A 20,782-nucleotide genomic window follows, 5' to 3' on the forward strand; every position below is an offset into this window, starting at 1 on the left:
CTACGAAAATGTTTGGGTTTTAAATCTAATTCCAACTTCCTAAAATTAAAAGTACAGAAAATTCTAAAACAGTGTCCGGAAGTAAACGCCATATCATCATCAGTTTTGCTAAAATGGCATCTTTTTGACGTAGACACTGAATGAATTCAAATTCTGTGAAGTGAGGTTTCAGAAATAAGTAGAACGACATATAAAGTGTCTACGAAAATGTTTGGGTTTTAAATCTAATTCCAACTTCCTAAAATTAAAAGTACAGAAAAATCTGTAGGTAAAATGGTTGCTCTAGTATCAAACACCAACATGATGACAGAGACCTCAGCCGTTGTAGCCTCTGACGGGCCTGAGGAGACCGTCCGCACATACTTCCCTGAGACCTGGATCTGGGACCTGGTGCCTGTGGGGTAAGCATTGTAACAGACACCATATTTGTAGTCCAATTTCTATTTAATTTAACGCACATTCCTTTTCGTGGCGTGCTGAGCTGATGATGTCTTGTAATAGGGTAATACTGAAACTACAGGCACGTTTTTGTCCAAAGGGTCGTTTTTAAGGGGGGAATATTTTTATTTAACCTTTTTTGAATTGACCATAAATCATGTGTTCTAATGTTAATATATATTTTGTTTTTATTGCACCCTTTTCACCACCACCAGAGATACAGTAAAAGTGAACGTTGAGAAGACTGTCCCAGACACCATCACTAAGTGGGCTGCAGGGGCATTCTGTACTTCCCCAGTGGGTTTTGGCCTGGCTCCCAACACTGGCCTCACTGCCTTCCAACCCTTCTTTGTGAGTCTGACGCTGCCCTACTCTGTCATCCGGGGGGAGGTGTTCACACTCAAGGCCACAGTGTTCAACTACCTCTCCAAGTATATCATGGTAAGCCCGCCCAGTATTGTCTCTTTCTTTACCTCTCCAAGTGTATCATGGTAAGCCCTCCCAGTATTGCCTCTTTCTTTACCTCTCCAAGTGTATCATGGTAAGCCCGCCCAGTATTGTCTCTTTCTTTACCTCTCCAAGTGTATCATGGTAAGCCCGCCCAGTATTGTCTCTTTCTTTACCTCTCCAAGTGTATCATGGTAAGCCCTCCCAGTATTGTCTCTTTCTTTACCTCTCCAAGTGTATCATGGTAAGCCCTCCCAGTATTGTCTCTTTCTTTACCTCTCCAAGTGTATCATGGTAAGCCCTCCCAGTATTGTCTCTTTCTTTACCTCTCCAAGTGTATCATGGTAAGCCCTCCCAGTATTGTCTCTTTCTTTACCTCTCCAAGTGTATCATGGTAAGCCCTCCCAGTATTGTCTCTTTCTTTACCTCTCCAAGTGTATCATGGTAAGCCCTCCCAGTATTGCCTCTTTCTTTACCTCTCCAGTCCCACTTCATTTGGATAGTCCCTGTAGACCAGGGGTAGGCAACTAGATTCAGCTGCTGGATGATTTTTGTTGGAGTGGTCGGGGGGACGGAAAATAATAATAATAATTTGTACTCTGCTAACTAAGCCCAAAAAGAGGTTGTATTTGAAAATAACTATAGTTTTATACCTTGATTACATTGAGACATGATCACATGTATCTTTTTTTTGGGGGGGGGGGGTGAATAATTGGGAATAGATTTCCTAAATTAAACTCATTTTAAGCTGAATTCCTGGTGATTTAAAATATATACAGTACCAGTCAAAAGTTTGGACACACCTCATTCAAGGGTTTTTCTTTATTTGTACTATTTTCTACATTGTAGAATAATAGTAAAGACATCAAAACTATAAAATAATACATATGGAATCATGTAGTAACCAAGTGTTACACAAATCAAAATATATTTTAGATTTTAGATTCTTCAAAGTAGCCACCCTTTGCCTTGATGAGCACTTGTTGGCTGCTTTTCCTTCACTCTGCGGTCCAACTCATCCCAAACCATCTCAATTGGGTTGAGGTCGGGTGATTGTGGAAGCAAGGTCATCTGATGCAGCAGTCATCACTCTCCTGGGTCAAATAGGCCTTACACAGCCTGGAGGTGTGTTTTATGTTTTATTGTCCTGTTGAAAAACAAATGATAGTCCCACTAAGCGCAAACCAGATGGGATGGCGTATCGCTGCAGAATGCTGCGGTAGCCATGCTGGTTAATTGTGCCTTGAATTCTAAATAAATCACAGGGAGGGAGGGAGGGAGGTAGGGTGTGCGGGCGGGAGCGAGAGGAGGGGGAGGGAGGAGGGAGGGAGGGTGGGCGGGGAACGAGAGGAGGGAGGGAGGGTGGACGGGAACGAGGGGAGGGAAGGAACGAGGGAGGGAGGGAGGGTTGCGGGAACGAGGGGAGGGAAGGAACGAGGGAGGGAGGGTGGGCGGGGAACGAGGGGAGGGAAGGAACGAGGGAGGGTGGGGCGGGAACGAGGGGAGGGAGGGAGGGAGGGAGGGAGGGAGGGAGGGAGGGCGAACGAGGGGAGGGAGGGTGGGGCGGGAACGAGGGGAGGGAAGGAACGAGGGAGGGGAGGGATGGAGGGCGGGGAACGAGGGAGGGAGGGATGGAGGGTGGGAACGAGGGATGGCGGGGCGGGAACGAGGGAGGGAGGGAGGGAAGGAAGGAAGGAAGAGACGAGGGAGGGAGGGAGGGAGGGAGGGAAGGAAAGGGAGGGAGGGAGGGAAGGAACGCAGGGAACGAGGGAGGGAGGGAATGAGGGAAGGATGGAAAGAGATAAGGAACAAGGGAGGGTAGGGAGGGAAGGAACGAGGGAGGGAGGGAGGGAAGGGACGAGGGAGGGGGGGTAGGGAAGGAACGAGTGAGTGAGGGAGGGAGGGAACGAGGGAGGGAGGGAACAGTTGAACCATGGTACAATGGTGACCAAGAGGAGAGGAGAGGCTAGAGGATGAGAGGGTGATAGGTTGCTAGCTGATGGAGGGGCAGGTTGATGGATGACTGGTCCTGACATGCATGTTATTGTCTCCCTGGCCTGAACTATAGGGGAGGTGAGTTTGAAAGTGAGTGCCGAGGCATTGAAGACTGAGAAGTTCTGCGGCAGCGAAGTGGCCACGGTCCCAGAAAAAGGACGCATTGACACAATTGTGCAAACACTGCTGGTAGAGGTGAGTGTCTGTCCTGTATAGAAAGTCCACTGTTAGTCCACACTAGAGCGAGGGTAAATACATTAGAATAGATATCCCATGCTATTGTATGTTTGGTATTTTGATGAGGAGACCAGCATGTTTTGGTGTTTTAAGCCCAAATGCAGTTAGTCACCGCCTCATGCATAATAAATAAATTGAAATTATTTTTAAAAGTTTGAATAAAGATTCTATCTGGGAATTACTTAATGCAAATATTTTCCATTCATTTTGGATTGAGCCATATAGCTGGACTGACACAACAGACGGCCTGGGACGTAGACTTATTAAATAAAAATGGACTTATCTTAACATTAGTCTACTTTTCATATCTAAAATATTTAATTAACCTTTAAATGGTTACCATATAAATTCTATGATAGAATTAAACAGAGTTGTCATCATTAGATAGTTTTTTATTTTGGTGCTCTTTTACCTGAAGAAAGCCAGTGGTCTGTCTTTTCTCAGTGTCACTTTCCCTCTATCAGGCCGAGGGAACCCAGGAGACCGTCAGCCACAACGCCCTGCTCTGCCCTGCAGGTTATCTCCTGACCTCTATCAGTCATTTTATGTTGACGTGCATTTGTTTTGGTTTAGATGACAGATATGTTTTAAGTGGAACTTGTGATTGTTTATAATTTGTTATAACGGTTCGCAAGTCACTCACGGTCTGTCTCGTTCATCTGTCTCGCGTCACCAGAAGGCCCAGTGGAGAAGGACATCTCTCTGAAGCTGCCTGAGGTGTTTGTGGTGGGCTCTGCCAAGGCCTCCCTCTCAGTACTGGGTGAGAATACTCCATCTGTTTGGCTGAGTTTTCACACCTAGTTCTAAGTTTTGTCAAATGTTCAGGATATGTTTTCCATTTTGGTGCAGATAGGCAAGTGTAGGCAAGGATTGTTCATCCCTCTTCATGACGAGGGAAGTGACTATTCAAGTATTCAACCTGCCGATTTATGACTGCCTTAAGGTTATGTGTGACGATAGGGATAAGTGTTGGTTAATTTTAGGGCTAGGGTAAGAAACAGGGATCTGCCGGTCGAATAACAACTGCCATTAACTAGAGACCAATGTTTGATTGATTGTCTCAATGGTTGGTCTCTTTCACAAGGCGACCTGATGGGTCGGGCCATGAAGAACCTGGACAGCCTGTTACAGATGCCCTATGGCTGTGGAGAGCAGAACATGGTGCTGTTTGCGCCCAACATCTACATCCTCAACTACCTGCAGAGCACCAGGCAGCTCACCAAGGAGATCCAGACCAGGGCCACAGGCTTCCTAGAGAGTGGTGAGTGAGCTGGGTCCTGTTCAGTAAGGCACAACATAGCAAAACTGTTTTAAAATATGTTGCAACAAAAAACAAGCATTTATTATCAGACATGTTCAGTTACAGCCTGCACTCCCTGTTTTACTCAATAAAAATGACAAAATCTTCCTACTGGACATAACCCTGGTGAAATGGACTGCAATGCTTAATGGATGTTTAATGGAATACATAGAATGCACTGGGATATGACAAGATAATTTGCAGTAAGACTTTTTAAATAATTAGCAGTGATTGAACAGGAGTCTGCAAAGATCAACACTGTCTGACAGTTTGTGGTCTGATCATTTCTGTGTGCATCTCACCTCTGACTAGCAACAACCTGTTGTCTATATTTGGCACTGAACCAGTTAACTGCACCTTGCACATATAATAGAAGTCCCTAGAAGGAGAATCTGTTTGTTCATTTGGCCATTTGTGTTGCAGGCTACCAGAGAGAGCTCAACTACAAGCATAACGATGGCTCCTACAGTGCCTTTGGGCAGAGCGATGAGTCTGGAAACACCTGGTCAGTTTATTGGAAGTCCACTCAGTCATTATAACTTATCTTAGATAATTCCACAATTTAGAAAAAAAAAAAGTAAAGTCCCTCTTGAAAATGACATTGGATTAAGGGTGTTACAGTATGTAATCAAGGCAGGAATGTGATCGTCTCCAATCAGTATTAGTATGTGCTGAAGCCAATTCAGTCATTGTGGCAAGTATAGAGTTGGCTTCAGCACATACAGAATGGCTACTAACTACTGTTATCTAGATTCTATGATCCATAGTTTAGGTAAGGCTCACCACATCTAATCTTAGTAACTCCAGTGACATCTTTCCCATGTCCTCTCAGGCTCACCTCCTTTGTGCTGAAGTCCTTTGGCGGGGCCAAGCCCTACATCTTTGTGGACCCCGCCCTGGTTGGCCAGTCACCAGCAGAAGGATGGCTGCATTGCGTCAATGGGGAAACTCTTCCATAACGACATGAAGGTAAAGGGGAATCAGAGCTCAGTTGGTAGTAGTAGTAGGAGGAGGAGGAGGAGGAGGAGGAGGAGGAGTAGTATCTTACTACTGCCACCAAATGTGAAAAGGTAACGTTAAGGGGAGAGATTCAGCAGGAGGTTCTGGTGCAAAAGTGTCCCTTTCTATTTACAGTGCAATGGTGGGGTCGGCATAAAATTCTAGATAACTAACAAACAAAAGACTTGATAACAATACATAGTCTAACATCAAATATGTGTACTTTACATAATTCATATTGCACTGACACCGAGGATAATGTACTGTTCAGCAGGACCTTAGGACCCCACGTGTGCCCCAAAGAAGCACAAAAGTGCACATGCTGAGCACAACAAGAATCCCAAGCATGTTTTAGCCTGTCCTGAGAACACACCACCTCCCCAAAGTGACCTCAGTCTGACTAGTCCTGACAGCTTTTGTGTATCTTCAGAACACTACACTTGAATCTGAAGGGCTTAACAGGTTCCCCCCCGTTAACTTAGGTCAAACGTTTCGGGTAGCCTTCCACAAGCTTCCCACAATAAGTTGGGTGAATTGTGGCCCATTCCTCCTGACAAAGCTGGTGTAACTGAGTCAGGTTTGTAGGCCTCCTTGCTCGCACAAGCTTTTTCAGTTATGCCCACAGATTTTCTATAGGATTGAGGTCAGGGCTTTGTGATGGCCACTCCAATACCTTTACTTTGTTGTCCTTAAGCCATTTTGCCACAACTTTGGAAGTATGCTTTGGGTCATTGTCCATTTGGAAGACCCATTTGCGACCAAGCTTTAACTTCCTGACTGATGTCTACAGATGTTGCTTCAATATATCCACATATTTTTCCTTCCTCATGATGCCATCTATTTTGTGAAGTGCACCAGTCCCTCCTGCAGCAAAGCACCCCCACAGCATGATGCTGCCACCCCCATGCTTCACGGTTGGGATGGTGTTCTTCGTCTTGCAAGCCACCCGCTTTTTCCTCCAAACATAACAATGGTCATTTTGGCCAAACTGTCACGGTTTCGGCCGAGGCTGCTCCTCCTCCTGGTTCGGGCAGGCTTCGGCGGTCGTCGTCCCCGGAGTACTAGCTGCCACCGATCGATGTTTCATGTTCGTTTGGTTTTGTCTTTATGTTGTACACCTGTGTCTTGTTAGTCCTCGTTAGTGTCCTATTTAGTTCTCGTTGGTTGTGTTTGTCTTTGTGTGTGATTGCTCATCTGTTTTCGTGTTGGAGCTACGTACTTCCCTCCAGTGTTTTGGAGAGGGTTTTCGCACATGTTAGTGCGCCGTTTGTTTGACACCTGTGTGTGCCGTGATTTCGCCTTCGGGCTTATTGTGCTTATTTTCTACGTGATTATTGCACTAAAGTCTTTTGGACTGAGCTTCTGCGTCCTGCGCTTGATTCATGCACCACACCTACCTTCAGCACCCCTTGACAGAATCACACACCTGAATGGAATCAGCAGGATCTGCAGTTACGCCTGAGTCGCTCGAGGAGCATGTTCGTGGCCAAGATGACCAGATACGACAACTGGGGACCGCTCTACAGGACGTCATCAACACCTTGCACCGATGGGAGGCCAGCGGGGTACCCACGCCTCCACCTACTCTGCCAACCCCATCGGCCGGTCCACCAGTCCCAGGTCCGGAACCCAGGGGATTCGGCTCTCGCTCCCGAGGGCGTATGACGGAACAGCTGCCGGGTGTCAGGGTTCCTCCTGCAGGTGGAGCTCTACCTGGCCACTGTACACCCGGTGCCCCTCGGGACACGAGGCGTTTCCGCCCTCATCTCCTGTCTCACGGGCAAGGCGTTGGAGTGGGCTAACGCCGAGTGGAGGAAGATGGACGGCAACACCATCTCCTACGCCGAGTTCTCCCGTCGCTTCAAGGCCGTGTTCGACCATCCACCTGAGGGCAAAGCGGCAGGGGAGCGTCTAGTCCACTTGAGACAGGGAGGAGGAGCGCACAGGCGTTTGCTCTAGAGTTCGGACTCTAGCGGCGGACGCAGGGTGGAATGAACGGGCCCTCATTGACCATTTTCGATGCCTAGCCTACGGGAGGGACGTTCAATGTGAGTTGGCCTGCAGGGATACCCATCTTACCTTCGACCAGTTGGTCGATATGTCCATCCGTCTGGACACCCTGCTGGCCACCCGTGGACGTCCCCGAGGGGTCCGTCCATTCCGCCCTCCGGCACCTCCAAGCCGAGCCCTATGGAGCTCGGGGGTGCGGCACTAGAGAAAGGAGGAGGAGGAGCCCGAAGGGGGCCTGTCTCCCTGCACCAAGTGCGGTCGTGGAGGGCACACTGCGGCCAGGTGCTGGGAGGGTTCTCCGGGGAGAAGACAACAGGCCACGCACTGGGGGGCCTCCCCAGGTGAGTAGACGTCCCACTTACCCAGAGCTTTCTGTTGCGCACTTTTGTATACCTGTTTGTTTTCCACAGGTTGCACCTCATTCCCAGCATAAGGCGCTAGTAGATTCAGGCGCAGCTGGGAATTTTGTTGATCGGAAGTTTTGTGTAGATTTAGGGATCCCTCTCCTACCTGTTGACAAACCTTTTTCCCGTTCATGCCTTAGATAGCCGCCCGTTGAGGTCGGGGTTGATTAGGGAGATCACAGCGCCACTTAGGATGTGTGCGCAGGGGGTCATGAAGAGACTATACAGCTGTATCTGATCGACTCTCCTGCGTACCCAGTGGTGCTGGGAATTCCCTGGTTAAGCACCCATAACCCTGCTATTTCGTGGCAACGGAGGGCTCTCGATGGGTGGTCTGCTCAGTGCGGGGGCGATGTCTGGGTGTTTCCGTGGGGGCGACTTCGGTGGAAAGTCCAAACCAAGTGCCCGCACTGCACATTCCACCTGAATATGGGGATTTAGCTCTCGTGTTTAGCAAGACTAGGGCGACGCAGTTGCCTCCTCATAGACAGGGGGATTGTGCGATTGATCTCCAGGCAGGAGCAGCGCTCCCACGGAGCCATGTGTATCCTTTGTCTCAAGAGGAGAGAAAAGCTACGGAGACTTACATAGCCGAATCTTTGAGACAGGGATACATTCGGCCCTCCACTTCTCCCGCCTCCTCGAGCTTCTTTTTTGTGAAAAAGAAAGATGAAGGGTTGCGCCCGTGCATTGATTACCGTGGTCTCAATCAGATTACTGTGAAAGACAGTTATCCACTCCCTCTGATTGCGACCATGACGGAGTCATTGCATGGAGCGCGGTTTTTCACAAAACTGGATCTCAGGAGCGCGTATAACTTGGTGCGCATTAGGGAGGGCGACGAATGGAAGACAGCGTTTAGTACCACGTCAGGTCATTTCGAGTATCTTGTCATGCCATATGGGTTGATGAATGCTCCATCAGTCTTCCAATCCTTCGTAGATGATATTTTCCGGGATATGCAGGGACAAGGGGTGGTCGTGTACATTGATGATATTCTGGTGTACTCGTCTACCCGAGCCGGCATATAACCCTGGTGCGTCGTGTATTGAGGGAGGCTGTTGGAGCACGACCTATATGTCAAGGCAGAGAAATGTCTGTTTTTTCCAGGAGTCGGTCTCCTTTTTGGGTTATCGGTTGTCCGCGTCAGGGGGTGAGAATGGAGGTGGATCGTGTGTCCGCTGTGCGTAATTGGCAAACCCCAACCACTGTAAAAGAGGTGCAGCAGTTCTTGGGCTTTGCGAATTACTACCGGAGGTTTATCCGGGGTTTTGGACAGGTGGCAGCTCCCATCACGTCCCTTCTGAAAGGGGGTCCGGTGCACCTGCAGTGGTCAGCTGATGCGGACAGGGCCTTTGGGAGACTGAAGGACCTGTTTACGTCGGCTCGGTGCTGGCGCATCCGGATCCCGCTACCCTTTCAGGTTGAGGTGGACGCGTCTGAGGCAGGTATAGGGGCCGTTCTCTCTCAACGGTCCGGCTCGCCACCTAAACTCCGCCCCTGTGCTTTTACTCAAAAAAGCTCCAGCCTGGCGGAGCGTAACTATGACGTTGGGGACAGGGAGCTGTTAGCTGTAGTTCAAGCCCTTAAGGTGTGGAGGCATTGGCTTGAGGGGGCTCAACACCCTTTCCTCATTTTGACTGACCATCGGAACCTGGAGTACATCCGGGCAGCGAGGAGACTGAACCCTCGCCAGGCTCGATGGAGTATGGTTCTCACCAGGTTCGTATTTAAAATCACGTATATCCCTGGGTCCCAGAATGGTAAGGCAGATGCACTGTCCCGGCGGTATGACACGGAGGAGAGGTCCGTTGAGCCTACTCCCATACTACCGGAGTCTTGCCTTGTGGCACCGGTGGTGTGGGAGGTCGATGCCGAAATCGAGCGGCGTTGCGTACCGACCCCAGCCCTCCACAGTGTCCTGAGGGTCGGAAGTACGTTCCGCTCGAGATTCGGGATCGACTCATTTACTGGGCTCACACGTCACCCTCCTCTGGACATCCGGGTATTGGCCGGACAGTGCATTGCCTTAGCACTAAATACTGGTGGCCTACTTTGGCTAGGGATGTGAAGGTTTATGTCTCCTCCTGCTCGGTGTGCGCCCAGTGTAAGGCGCCCCGACATCTGCCCAGTGGTAAGTTACAACCCCTGCCCGTTCCACAACGACCATGGTCCCACCTCTCGGTGGATTTTGTGACAGACCTTCCCCTCTCTCAGGGGAATACCACCATCCTGGTCGTTGTGGACCGGTTCTCAAAGGCCTGTCGTCTTCTCCCTATGTCGGGTCTTCCTACTGCCCTACAGACCGCTGAGGCCCTATTTACCCATGTCTTCCGGCATTACGGGGTACCCGAGGATATAGTGTCTGATCGAGGCCCCCAGTTTACCTCCCGTGTTTGGAGAGCGTTCATGGAGCGTTTGGGGGTCTCGGTTAGCCTTACCTCAGGGTACCACCCGGAGAGTAACGGGCAGGTAGAACATGTCAACCAGGATGTGGGTAGGTTTCTGAGGTCGTATTGCCAGGACCGGCCTGAGGAGTGGGCACGGTACATTCCCTGGGCCGAGATGGCCCAGAACTCTCTCCGCCACTCCTCTACCAACCTAACCCCCTTCCAATGTGTGTTAGGTTACCAGCCGGTTCTGGCACCGTGGCAGCAGAGCCAGATCGAGGCCCCTGCGGTGGATGATTGGATGAGGCGCTCGGAAGAGACGTGGAACGCTGCCCACGTCCACCTGCAGCGGGCCTTCCTTCGTCACAAGGCGAGCGCCGATCTCCACCGCAGTGAGGGGCCGGTGTACGCACCTGGAGATCGAGTCTGGCTCTCTACCAGAAACCTACCCCTCCGCCTGCCCTGCCGGAAGCTGGGTCGGCGGTTTGTGGGGCCCTTTAAAGTCCTGAGAAGATTGAACGAGGTGTGTTATAGGTTATATCTACCTGTTGAGTATAAGAATATTAACCCCTCGTTCCATGTGCTCTCTTCTCAGGCCGGTGGTAGCTGGTCCACTCCAGGACAATGAGATAGGAGAGACTCCTCCGCCCCCACTGGACATCGAGGGGGCTCCGGCGTACACCGTTCGGTCCATCTTGGACTCCAGACGCCGGATGGGGGGTCTCCAGTATCTTGTGGAGTGGGAGGGTGCACGCCCGGAGGAGCGGTGCTGGGTGCCGCGGAGGGACATCCTAGACCCATCTCTCCTGTTGGAGTTCCACGGGACCATCCCGCGCGCCCTGCTCCGCGTCCTCCTGGTCGTCCCCGAGGCCGGGGTCGGGGCGCACGGCTGGAGCCGCGCGTCAAGGGGGAGTACTGTCACGGTTTCGGCCGAGGCTGCTCCTCCTCCTGGTTCGGGCAGGCTTTGGCGGTCGTCGTCCCCCGGAGTACTAGCTGCCACCGATCGATGTTTCATGTTCGTTTGGTTTTGTCTTTATGTTGTACACCTGTGTCTTGTTAGTCCTCGTTAGTGTCCTATTTAGTTCTCGTTGGTTGTGTTTGTCTTTGTGTGTGATTGCTCATCTGTTTTCGTGTTGGAGCTACGTACTTCCCTCCAGTGTTTTGGAGAGGGTTTTCGCACATGTTAGTGCGCCGTTTGTTTGACGCCTGTGTGCGCCGTGATTTCGCCTTCGGGCTTATTGTGCTTATTTTCTACGTGATTATTGCACTAAAGTCTTTTGGACTGAGCTTCTGCGTCCTGCGTTTGATCCATGCACCACACCCACCTTCAGCACCCCTTGACACAAACAGTTCTATTTTTGTTTCATCAGACCAGAGGACAGTACGATCTTTGTCCCCATGTGCAGTTGCAAACTGTGGTCTGGCTTTTTTATGGCTGTTTTGGAGCAGTGGCTTCTTCCTTGCTGAGCGGCTTTTCAGGTTATGTCGATATAGGACTCGTTTTACTGTGGATATAAATCCTTTTGTACCTGTTTCCTCCAGCATCTTCACAAGGTCCTTTGCTGTAGTTCTGGGATTGATTTGCACTTTTCGCACCAAAGTCCGTTCATCTCTAGGAGATAGAACGCATCTCCTTCCTGTGCGGTATGATTTATTTTGATTTTCCCATGATGTCAAGCAAAGAGGCACTGAGTTTGAAGGTAGGCCTTGAAATACATCCACAGCTACACCTCCAATTGACTCAAATGATGTCAATTAGCCTATCAGAAGCTTCTAAAGCCATGACATCATTTTCTGGAATTTTCCAAGCTGTTTAAAGGCACAGTCAACTTAGTGTATGTAAACTTCTGACCCACTGGAATTGTGATGCAGTGAATTATAAGTGAAATAATCTGTCTGTAAACAATTGTTGGAAAAATGACTTGTGTCATGCACAAAGTAAAGTCCTAACCGACTTGCCAAAACTATAGTTTGTTAACAAGAAATTAGTGGAGTGGTTGAAAAATTAGTTTTAATGACTCCAACCTAAGTGTTTGTAAACTTCCAACTTCAACTGTACACACTTGTTCATTTATTTATATTGCTGACATTATTAAGTACTCATACCCATATTAAAGACCTGATAAAAGGTCTGGGTTGTATTCATTAGGGAACACAATGGAAAACCCATACACATTTTGTAACTCAAAATGTGCATTTCTTATTGGTTGAGGTATTCCCTCCAAGTTTCAATCAGTGTTCCTCTGTTTGGTGCCTAATGACTACAACCCTGTTGTATTTGTATGTGGGTGTGTCAGGACCCCATGGTGGAGAAGAGTCTGGCGTGTCTGAAGGCAGCAGTGTCTGACCAGCTGGAGAACACCTACACCACAGCCCTGCTGTCCTATGCATTCACCCTGGCACAAAACCAGGACATGAGGGCCAAGCTCATCACCCACCTGGACAAGATATCTGCTACCTCAGGTATGTGTCTTGTCTCTTTGAGAAAATATCTGTATGTCTCTACCTTTCTGTCTGTCAGACTGCTGTGAAACAGCCACTGACAATGAAAATGACCACAGGTGGCAATCGTCACTGGGGGAGAGCAGAGGCTTCGGGGACGAAGACGGACTCTCTAGAGGTGGAGATGACATCCTACGTGCTGCTGGCGCTGCTCTCAGGCCCCTCCATGCCAGGCTTTGGGCTGGACTACTCCACTGGCATTGTCCGCTGGCTGGCCCAGCAGCAGAACCCCTACGGAGGCTTTGCCTCCACACAGGTACTTTCTTGGTCTGGTAGACATTCATTCACTCTAGCACCTCATCTGCCTATCACTCCTACTGTTAGTACATGGTTAAACATTGATCACAGCAAATACTTATTGTTATATGAAATGTAGCATATTGGACATTGTATTAAAGCGTTACAATCATTTCATAACACAACACATACAGTTGTGGATTTCTTTGAATCGTTGTGCTTCATTTTACATTCTTAATATGTATTACTTTGTTATATTGATTTTCTCCATCCATACCAAAGCTATAGTCATCCTGATTTGTTTTTGCAACAGTATCTCTCTTCTTCCCCTGCCACCAGGACACAGTGGTAGCACTGCAGGCCCTGGCCAAGTACGCTACTGCCACCTTCAGTCCAGAGGGCGCCAGTTCAGTCAGTGTGAGCTCGGCCGGAGGCCTGAAGATGGAGTTCACTGTAAATCAGAACAACAGGCTGCTCTATCAGGAGGAGCAGCTGAAGGAGGTCCCTGGGGACTACAACATCAAGGCACAGGGCAAGAGCTGCGTGTTTGTGCAGGTCAGGCTCCAGTCATTTGCCCTTTGCTGCCTCTCAGTACATGCAGTATTGAGTGTCTGGTTTGTGTTCAGTAGGGCACAATGTTATCTCTGTTGTCTTTTCAGATCGCCATGCACTACAATATTCCCCCTCCTCCTGACTTCTCTGCTTTCAACATCTCAACACAGACACTGGGGAAATGCGACGGCACCAAGAAATCTCTGATAGTGTCTGTGGATGTCAGGTATAGTGGTATTCCTTTTAACCTTGAAATAGCAACTGACTGATTCTGGTAGGACACCAAAAAAAGTGACTGAACCACCAGTGTGAAGATGTATTTGATGTGAATATGTTTATCTTACCTTCATCTGACCCGGTGTGACTGACAGGTACAACGGTCGGCGAGAAGAGACCAACATGGCGATCATCAATGTCAAGCTTCTCTCCGGCTTCGTGCTGGACAAGTCCTCCCTCAAGCCTGTGAGTCAATAATAGAACCTCAGTTGAGGCGAACACACATATAGTTTAATCAGGGCCAGGAGTTTTACCCATTTGGGGAACACTCCTGGCCCCAAGTATAATCCCCTCGAGGATTACTTAATGTATATTAATTATAATGGCATCTGTTCTAATTGTAAGTATTGTGAATGCCAGTGGTTGTCCTTTGAACATATCAGTTCCACTGTCTATGACAATGTTAACCTGTGTTCTGTTCTTCCAGTTGAAAAATGACCCCACTGTCAAACGAGTTGACCTGGAGGAAGGACATGTCATCATCTACCTAGATGGGGTAGGATCATGAATCATAAATGTTGCGTCTAAACAGGGTGCTGTCTTTATCGGTTACAGAAAACCTAGTTGTATGTGGTCTCATTTGCATCCACACACTGGATTTAACTTGAACAGTAACATCAAAGTAAGACCGTAGTGGATGTTTTATACAGTACCACTATATGAATCTAGAACATTGAACTTCAGTGTCAAATGTATTATTCCTTTAATTCCATCTTAAGAAGAAGGAAACTAAGACGTACAGCCTGGCCATAGAGGAGGATGTGCCTGTGAGGAATCTGAAACCAGCTGTGGTGAAAGTGTATGACTATTACCAGACAAGTAAGAATTCCATCTAACACCAGCAGTATAAACGTGATCTCATGCACAGAAAACATTGTTCCCCATAGGGTATATTAGTCCTAGATACAGTGGGGAAAAAAAGTATTTAGTCAGCCACCAATTGTGCAAGTTCTCCCACTTAAAAAGATGAGAGAGGCCTGTAATTTTCATCATAGGTACACGTCAACTATGACAGACAAAATGAGAAAAAAATCCAGAAAATCACATTGTACGATTTTTAATGAATTTATTTGCAAATTATGGTGGAAAATAAGTATTTGGTCAATAACAAAAGTTTCTCAATACTTTGTTATATACCCTTTGTTGGCAATGACACAGGTCAAACGTTTTCTGTAAGTCTTCACAAGGTTTTCACACACTGTTGCTGGTATTTTGGCCCATTCCTCCATGCAGATCTCCTCTAGAGCAGTGATGTTTTGGGGCTGTCGCTGGGCAACACGGACTTTCAACTCCCTCCAAAGATTTTCTATGGGGTTGAGATCTGGAGACTGGCTAGGCCACTCCAGGACCTCGAAATGCTTCTTACGAAGCCGCTCCTTCGTTGCCCGGGCGGTGTGTTTGGGATCATTGTCATGCTGAAAGACCCAGCCACGTTTCATCTTCAATGCCCTTGCTGATGAAAGGAAGTTTTCACTCAAAATCTCAGGATACATGGCCCCATTCATTCTTTCCTTTACACGGATCAGTCGTCCTGGTCCCTTTGCAGAAAAACATCCCCAAAGCATGATGTTTCCACCCCCATGCTTCACAGTAGGTATGGTGTTCTTTGAATGCAACTCAGCATTCTTTGTCCTCCAAACACGACGAGTTGAGTTTTTACCAAAAAGTTATATTTTGGTTTCATCTGACCATATGACATTCTCCCAATCCTCTTCTGGATCATCCAAATGCACTCTAGCAAACTTCAGACGGGCCTGGACATGTGCTGGCTTAAGCAGGGGGACACGTCTGGCACTGCAGGATTTGAGTCCCTGGCGGCGTAGTGTGTTACTGATGGTAGGCTTTGTTACTTTGGTCCCTGCTCTCTGCAGGTCATTCACTAGGTCCCCCCGTGTGGTTCTGGGATTTTTTGCTCACCGTTCTTGTGATCATTTTGACCCACGGGGTGAGATCTTGCGTGGAGCCCCAGATCGAGGGAGATTATCAGTGGTCTTGTATGTCTTCCATTTCCTAATAATTGCTCCCACAGTTGATTTCTTCAAACCAAGCTGCTTACCTATTGCAGATTCAGTCTTCCCAGCCTGGTGCAGGTCTACAATTTTGTTTCTGGTGTCCTTTGACAGCTCTTTGGTCTTGGCCATAGTGAAGTTTGGAGTGTGACTGTTTGAGGTTGTGGACAGGTATCTTTTATACTGATAACAAGTTCAAACAGGTGCCATTAATACAGGTAATGAGTGGAGGACAGAGGAGCCTCTTAAAGAAGAAGTTACAGGTCTGTGAGAGCCAGAAATCTTGCTTGTTTGTAGGTGACCAAATACTTATTTTCCACCATAATTTGCAAATAAATTCATTAAAAATCCTACAATGTGATTTTCTGGAATTTTTTTCCTCAATTTGTCTGTCATAGTTGACGTGTACCTATGATGAAAATTACAGGCCTCTCTCATCTTTTTAAGTGGGAGAACTTGCACAATTGGTGGCTGACTAAATACTTTTTTCCCCCACTGTATATTAGTCCTTTGAAAAAAAGTGTCAAAACCTCCTTTTAATAAAAGAGCACCATGAATTGAAAATAATAGTACTTGTTTGGATGTTGCTTTTTTTGTCTGTTAATGGAAGAATACCCATTTCTATTAACCAGTTTCCAAACCACCCCTTTCTCTCTGAAATATTTGATATTTGGTGGCACTGGCATACCCGTCTAGGGTTATGTACATAACTCTGGTTCCCTGAAGAAGGAAAAGAGACATCACCAGTATGGGCCCATTGGATCACCCCTGAAGTGGGAGTTTAATGATGTTGACTGACTGAAAGGGAAGTAAAGTTAGCATTAGAAAGGAACTGACTTCTGCATTCCCATCTGTTCTGTTCTCAGGTGATGAAGCTCCCCATGTGCAGAGAGTAAGTACATAACAACCTTTCATAACCAAACCTACATGTTTCATACAGATTTGCACCTCGCAGGCAAAACATTTTAGTGGCCCCCCTCTTGACAGCGGAGATAAGTATTTTAGTTTAAAGCAAATTTCCTGCAATTCTACACATTTGTCATGGGGAGTAAAGAAAATGTTGCAGGTTTAAAGCAAGCTTTCTACAACTCTACACATTTTGCCATGGGGCGGAGAGAAGTTTAGCAATTTTATAACAAATCCCATGCAATTCTACTCATTTTGCCTTGGGGAAGAGAGAACATTTTTTAGCAATTTTACAGCTAATTTCCTGCAATTCTACACATTTTGCCAAGGCTTATGCCATGTTAATGATATGAGAGTGACTAACAAAATCAATGGGGGGGGCCCTGGAGGTCAGGGCCCCTAGGCACATCCAGGGGCCCAATCTAAAAATCGTTAGCGAACATGGCTGATTTGAGTGACTGTCAGTGTCTGCACAACCAAATTTCGAAATTGCACCTTGTGTATTCTACTTTTCTAACGCGCAACAGAAAGTTGAGACCACGACTGAGTCCCCCCCTCCCATTTGCCCTCAGAACAGCCTCAATTCGTCTGGGAATGGACTCTACAAGGTGTTGAAAGCATTCCACAGGGATGCTGGCCCATGTTGACTCCAAAACTTCCCACAGTTGTCAAGTTGGCTGGATGTCCTTTGGGTGGGGGACCATTCTTGATACACACAGGAAAGTACTGAGCTTGAAAAACCCAGCAGTGTTGCAGTTCTTGACACAAACCGGTGTGCCTGGCACCTATTACCATACCCCGTTCAAAGGCACTTACATTTTTTGTTTTGCCTATTCACCCTCTGAATGGCACACATACACAATCCATGTCTCAAGGCTTAAAAATCCTTCTTTAACCTGTCTCCTCCCCTTCATCTAAACTGATTGAAGTGGATTTAACAAATGACATCAATAAGGGATCAAAGCTTTCACCTGGATTCACCTGGCCAGTCTATGTCATGGAAAGAGCAGTTCTTAATGTTTTGTATACTCAGTGTATGTACTAATATATACATTTTTTATTATTTGGTCAAGGGCCCCCTAGCAGCCGGGGGCCATAAGCAACCGCTTATGTCGCTTATGCCTGGAGCCAGCCCTGTGAAGATGTAGATGTTCACTGTTTTATAGAGTAAAATCCTAGACCAAGCAGGGAATGTTCTATTGATGTTTGACATTTTTACATGTGATGAAATCAATGAAGTGTGACAGACAGAGAGCCAAACACAAGCTGACTGGACCTGGGCTCAACCAAGTGCTTTCATATGTAGGAATCCATGTTTTTAGGCAGAGCTCATAAAACTTCTCAATGTATTTAGTTTGATGCTTATACTTCCTGGTAACACATTATTGACTATATTGACTGACTAACTCGTGATCTGTTTTTAATATTGTAAGTAAACACAATTTTTTTGGGTCATTTTAAAAGATGGGCAGAGATGGGCCGTAGGATCTTACATTTTAACGCATTATTATTTTTTTATTTTTTTGTGCTAACACGTCACAACCTGCTGTTGTAACCCTGAACCTGCTATTACTAAAGTGATTATGTGAGATCATTATTTCAAAAGTTACATTTTAGTGTTTATACTGCGATGAGACTGCATCTACTGAAAATGAAATAAATGTTTTAATAAAACCATGGCCATGTTGCTATGAATTCAAACCACAGAAGACTCACAGTAACATGTCTGTTTTAAAAGATCCAATGAAATCCATATAATCCATACACGAAAGTGCCATATGAAACAGAGTGTACCATTTAAAAAAAATAAAAAATGTCTAACACTGATAATTATCAACAGTGATATGAAATACCTCTGGACAATGCTGAACATTTGGTTGCACCCATGTCGGTATGAGGAAAATAAAAACAGAAAAATATATTCAGGTCTTTTCTCACTAGTCTCTTTTCTTATACTTGACAGTGACATGGATTACAGAACTACTGTATCTCAGGCAAGTTAACCATGAATAGAAAAAGATAACTACATTTCACAAGGCTTCACAATAAACCTAAACACTCAGATTTACATGTTCAAAATCACAGCATAGTCTTTTCTAAAAAGATATTCAGATGGTGATTTATGAAGGTTGTTGTGATCGTATAGCCTGTCTGAGTCCTTTACAAAGATGATGTCAAGCTACCAGATCATTTGACATTCTATTAAAGCTGAAATGCACCCTGAATCCGAAATCAAGCACCTATACCCTGTGCACCTGTGGAGAGCTGAAAGAATTTGACAAGTGTAAGCAATAGTATATGGCGACAATTCTACCTGGTGTATCAGAGAGCAGTATGGAGCTACCACCTGTTTACCTATCCAATCCTCTCAGATCTACACAAGTGCATAAGAAGTAGTGGGGTCTGGAGCTTGATTTGGAATTCAGGGGAGGTTACTGTTCACATGCACTTGTGTATTGCTGCATCCAAACAGCAGTCAGACTTCCCCTCTCCCTTCCCCATGCAAGTATGTAGAGCAGCACGATTCTGCTCAATTAACAGTTACAGACTAGGAGTATTTTGACACATCAAGGCACAGAATGATTAGCATTGTTATTACATATCCAGTACTGTTGTCTGTGGTCTCATTATGTAGTCCCTGCACTCTTAGAAAAAAGGGTTCTTAAGGGTTCTTCGGCTGTCGCCATAGGATAACCCTTTTTGGTTTCAGGTAGAACCCTTTCGGGTTCCGTGTAGAACCATCTGTGGAAAAGGATCTACATTAAACCCAAAAGGGTTGTACCTGGAATCAAAAAGGGTTATTCAAAGGGTTCTCCTATTGGCATTCAGCATATTTGCTGGAATCGTGTTAGAAAGGACAATGTGTCAAGAAATACCAGAGCCAGTACAGTTGGCACAATAGTGTGAAAAGGGTTCTAAAAAGTAACAACTACTACCAAACCCAAGAGACGGGGCTGTAGTGGAACAGGTTGAGAGCTTCAAGTTCCTTGGTGTCCACATCACCAACGATTTATCATGGTCCAAACACACCAAGACAGTCGTGAAGAGGGCACGACAAAGCCTATTCCCCCTCAGGAGACTGAAAAGATTTGGCATGGGTCCTCAGATCCTCAAAAAATCTACAGCTGCACCATCGAGAGCATCCTGACTGGTTGCATCACCGCCTGGTATGGCAACTGCTTGGCCTCCGACCGCAAGGCACTACAGAGGGTAGTGCGTACGGCCCAGTACATCACTGGGGCCAAGCTTCCTGCCATCCAGGACCTCTATACCAGGCGGTGTCAGAGGAAGGCCCTCAAAATTGTCAAAGACTCCAGCCACCCTAGTCATAGACTGTTCTCTCTGCTACCACACGGCAAGCGGTACCGGAGTGCCAAGTCTAGGTCCAAAAGACTTCTCAACAGCTTCTACCCCCAAGCCATAAGACTCTGAACAGCTAATCATGGCTACCCGGACTATTTGCACTGCCCCCCCCACCCCATCCTTTTTACGCTTCTGCTACTCTGTTAATTATTTATGCATAGTCACTTTAACTCTACCCACATGTACATATTACCTCAACTACCTCAACTAGCCGGTGCCCCCGCACATTGACTCTGCAACGGTACCCCCCTGTATATATAGCCTCCCTACTGTTATTTTAATTTACTTCTGCTCTTTTTTTTCTCAACACTTTTTTTGTTGTTGTTTTATTTTTACTTTTTTTGTTAAAAATAAATGCACTGTTGGTTAAGGACTGTAAGTAAGCATTTCACTGTGATGTCTGCACCTGTTGTATTCGGCGCATGTGACCAATAACATTTGATTTGATTTGATTTTGAGATTGACAACCAGACATCCCCACCACACCCCCACAAGGTCACCATGGGGTCAGGCCATCCCCCTAGGCTCTCTCCAATGACCATGCTCCTCAGCCGTGACAGTCAAGGCCCAGGCCAAGCCAGCTCAACCCAGGGCGGTAAGCCATGGAAAGAACGTGCTTCAGAAGAGTGCTGCGTTGTCATTTTAGACAGAGACACAGAGTAAGCTGCATATGGAGGTTCTATCTAAGGATTGGAGGAGTTCTGTTTAGCACTATGA

The 20,782-nt window shown here is 46.9% G+C and overlaps 1 protein-coding gene across 1 annotated transcript; it reads left to right on the forward strand.

The window, feature by feature from the left end:
• Positions 1-273: 273 nt before the first annotated feature.
• On the forward strand, positions 274-18,404 carry LOC121557334 (alpha-2-macroglobulin-like). The gene is given in 22 exon segments (XM_045211453.1): positions 274-401; positions 654-879; positions 971-979; positions 1,121-1,129; positions 1,221-1,229; positions 1,321-1,342; positions 2,954-3,075; positions 3,582-3,633; positions 3,794-3,877; positions 4,202-4,378; positions 4,841-4,922; positions 5,250-5,309; positions 5,311-5,386; positions 12,491-12,683; positions 12,782-12,978; positions 13,299-13,514; positions 13,619-13,737; positions 13,883-13,973; positions 14,215-14,283; positions 14,507-14,606; positions 16,663-16,688; positions 17,776-18,404. Coding segments are annotated over 22 exon segments (2,142 nt in total). The 3' UTR covers positions 17,851-18,404.
• Positions 18,405-20,782: the final 2,378 nt, after the last annotated feature.

Source organism: Coregonus clupeaformis, chromosome 5, assembly GCF_020615455.1.
Source record: "Coregonus clupeaformis isolate EN_2021a chromosome 5, ASM2061545v1, whole genome shotgun sequence".
Taxonomy (NCBI): domain Eukaryota; kingdom Metazoa; phylum Chordata; class Actinopteri; order Salmoniformes; family Salmonidae; genus Coregonus; species Coregonus clupeaformis.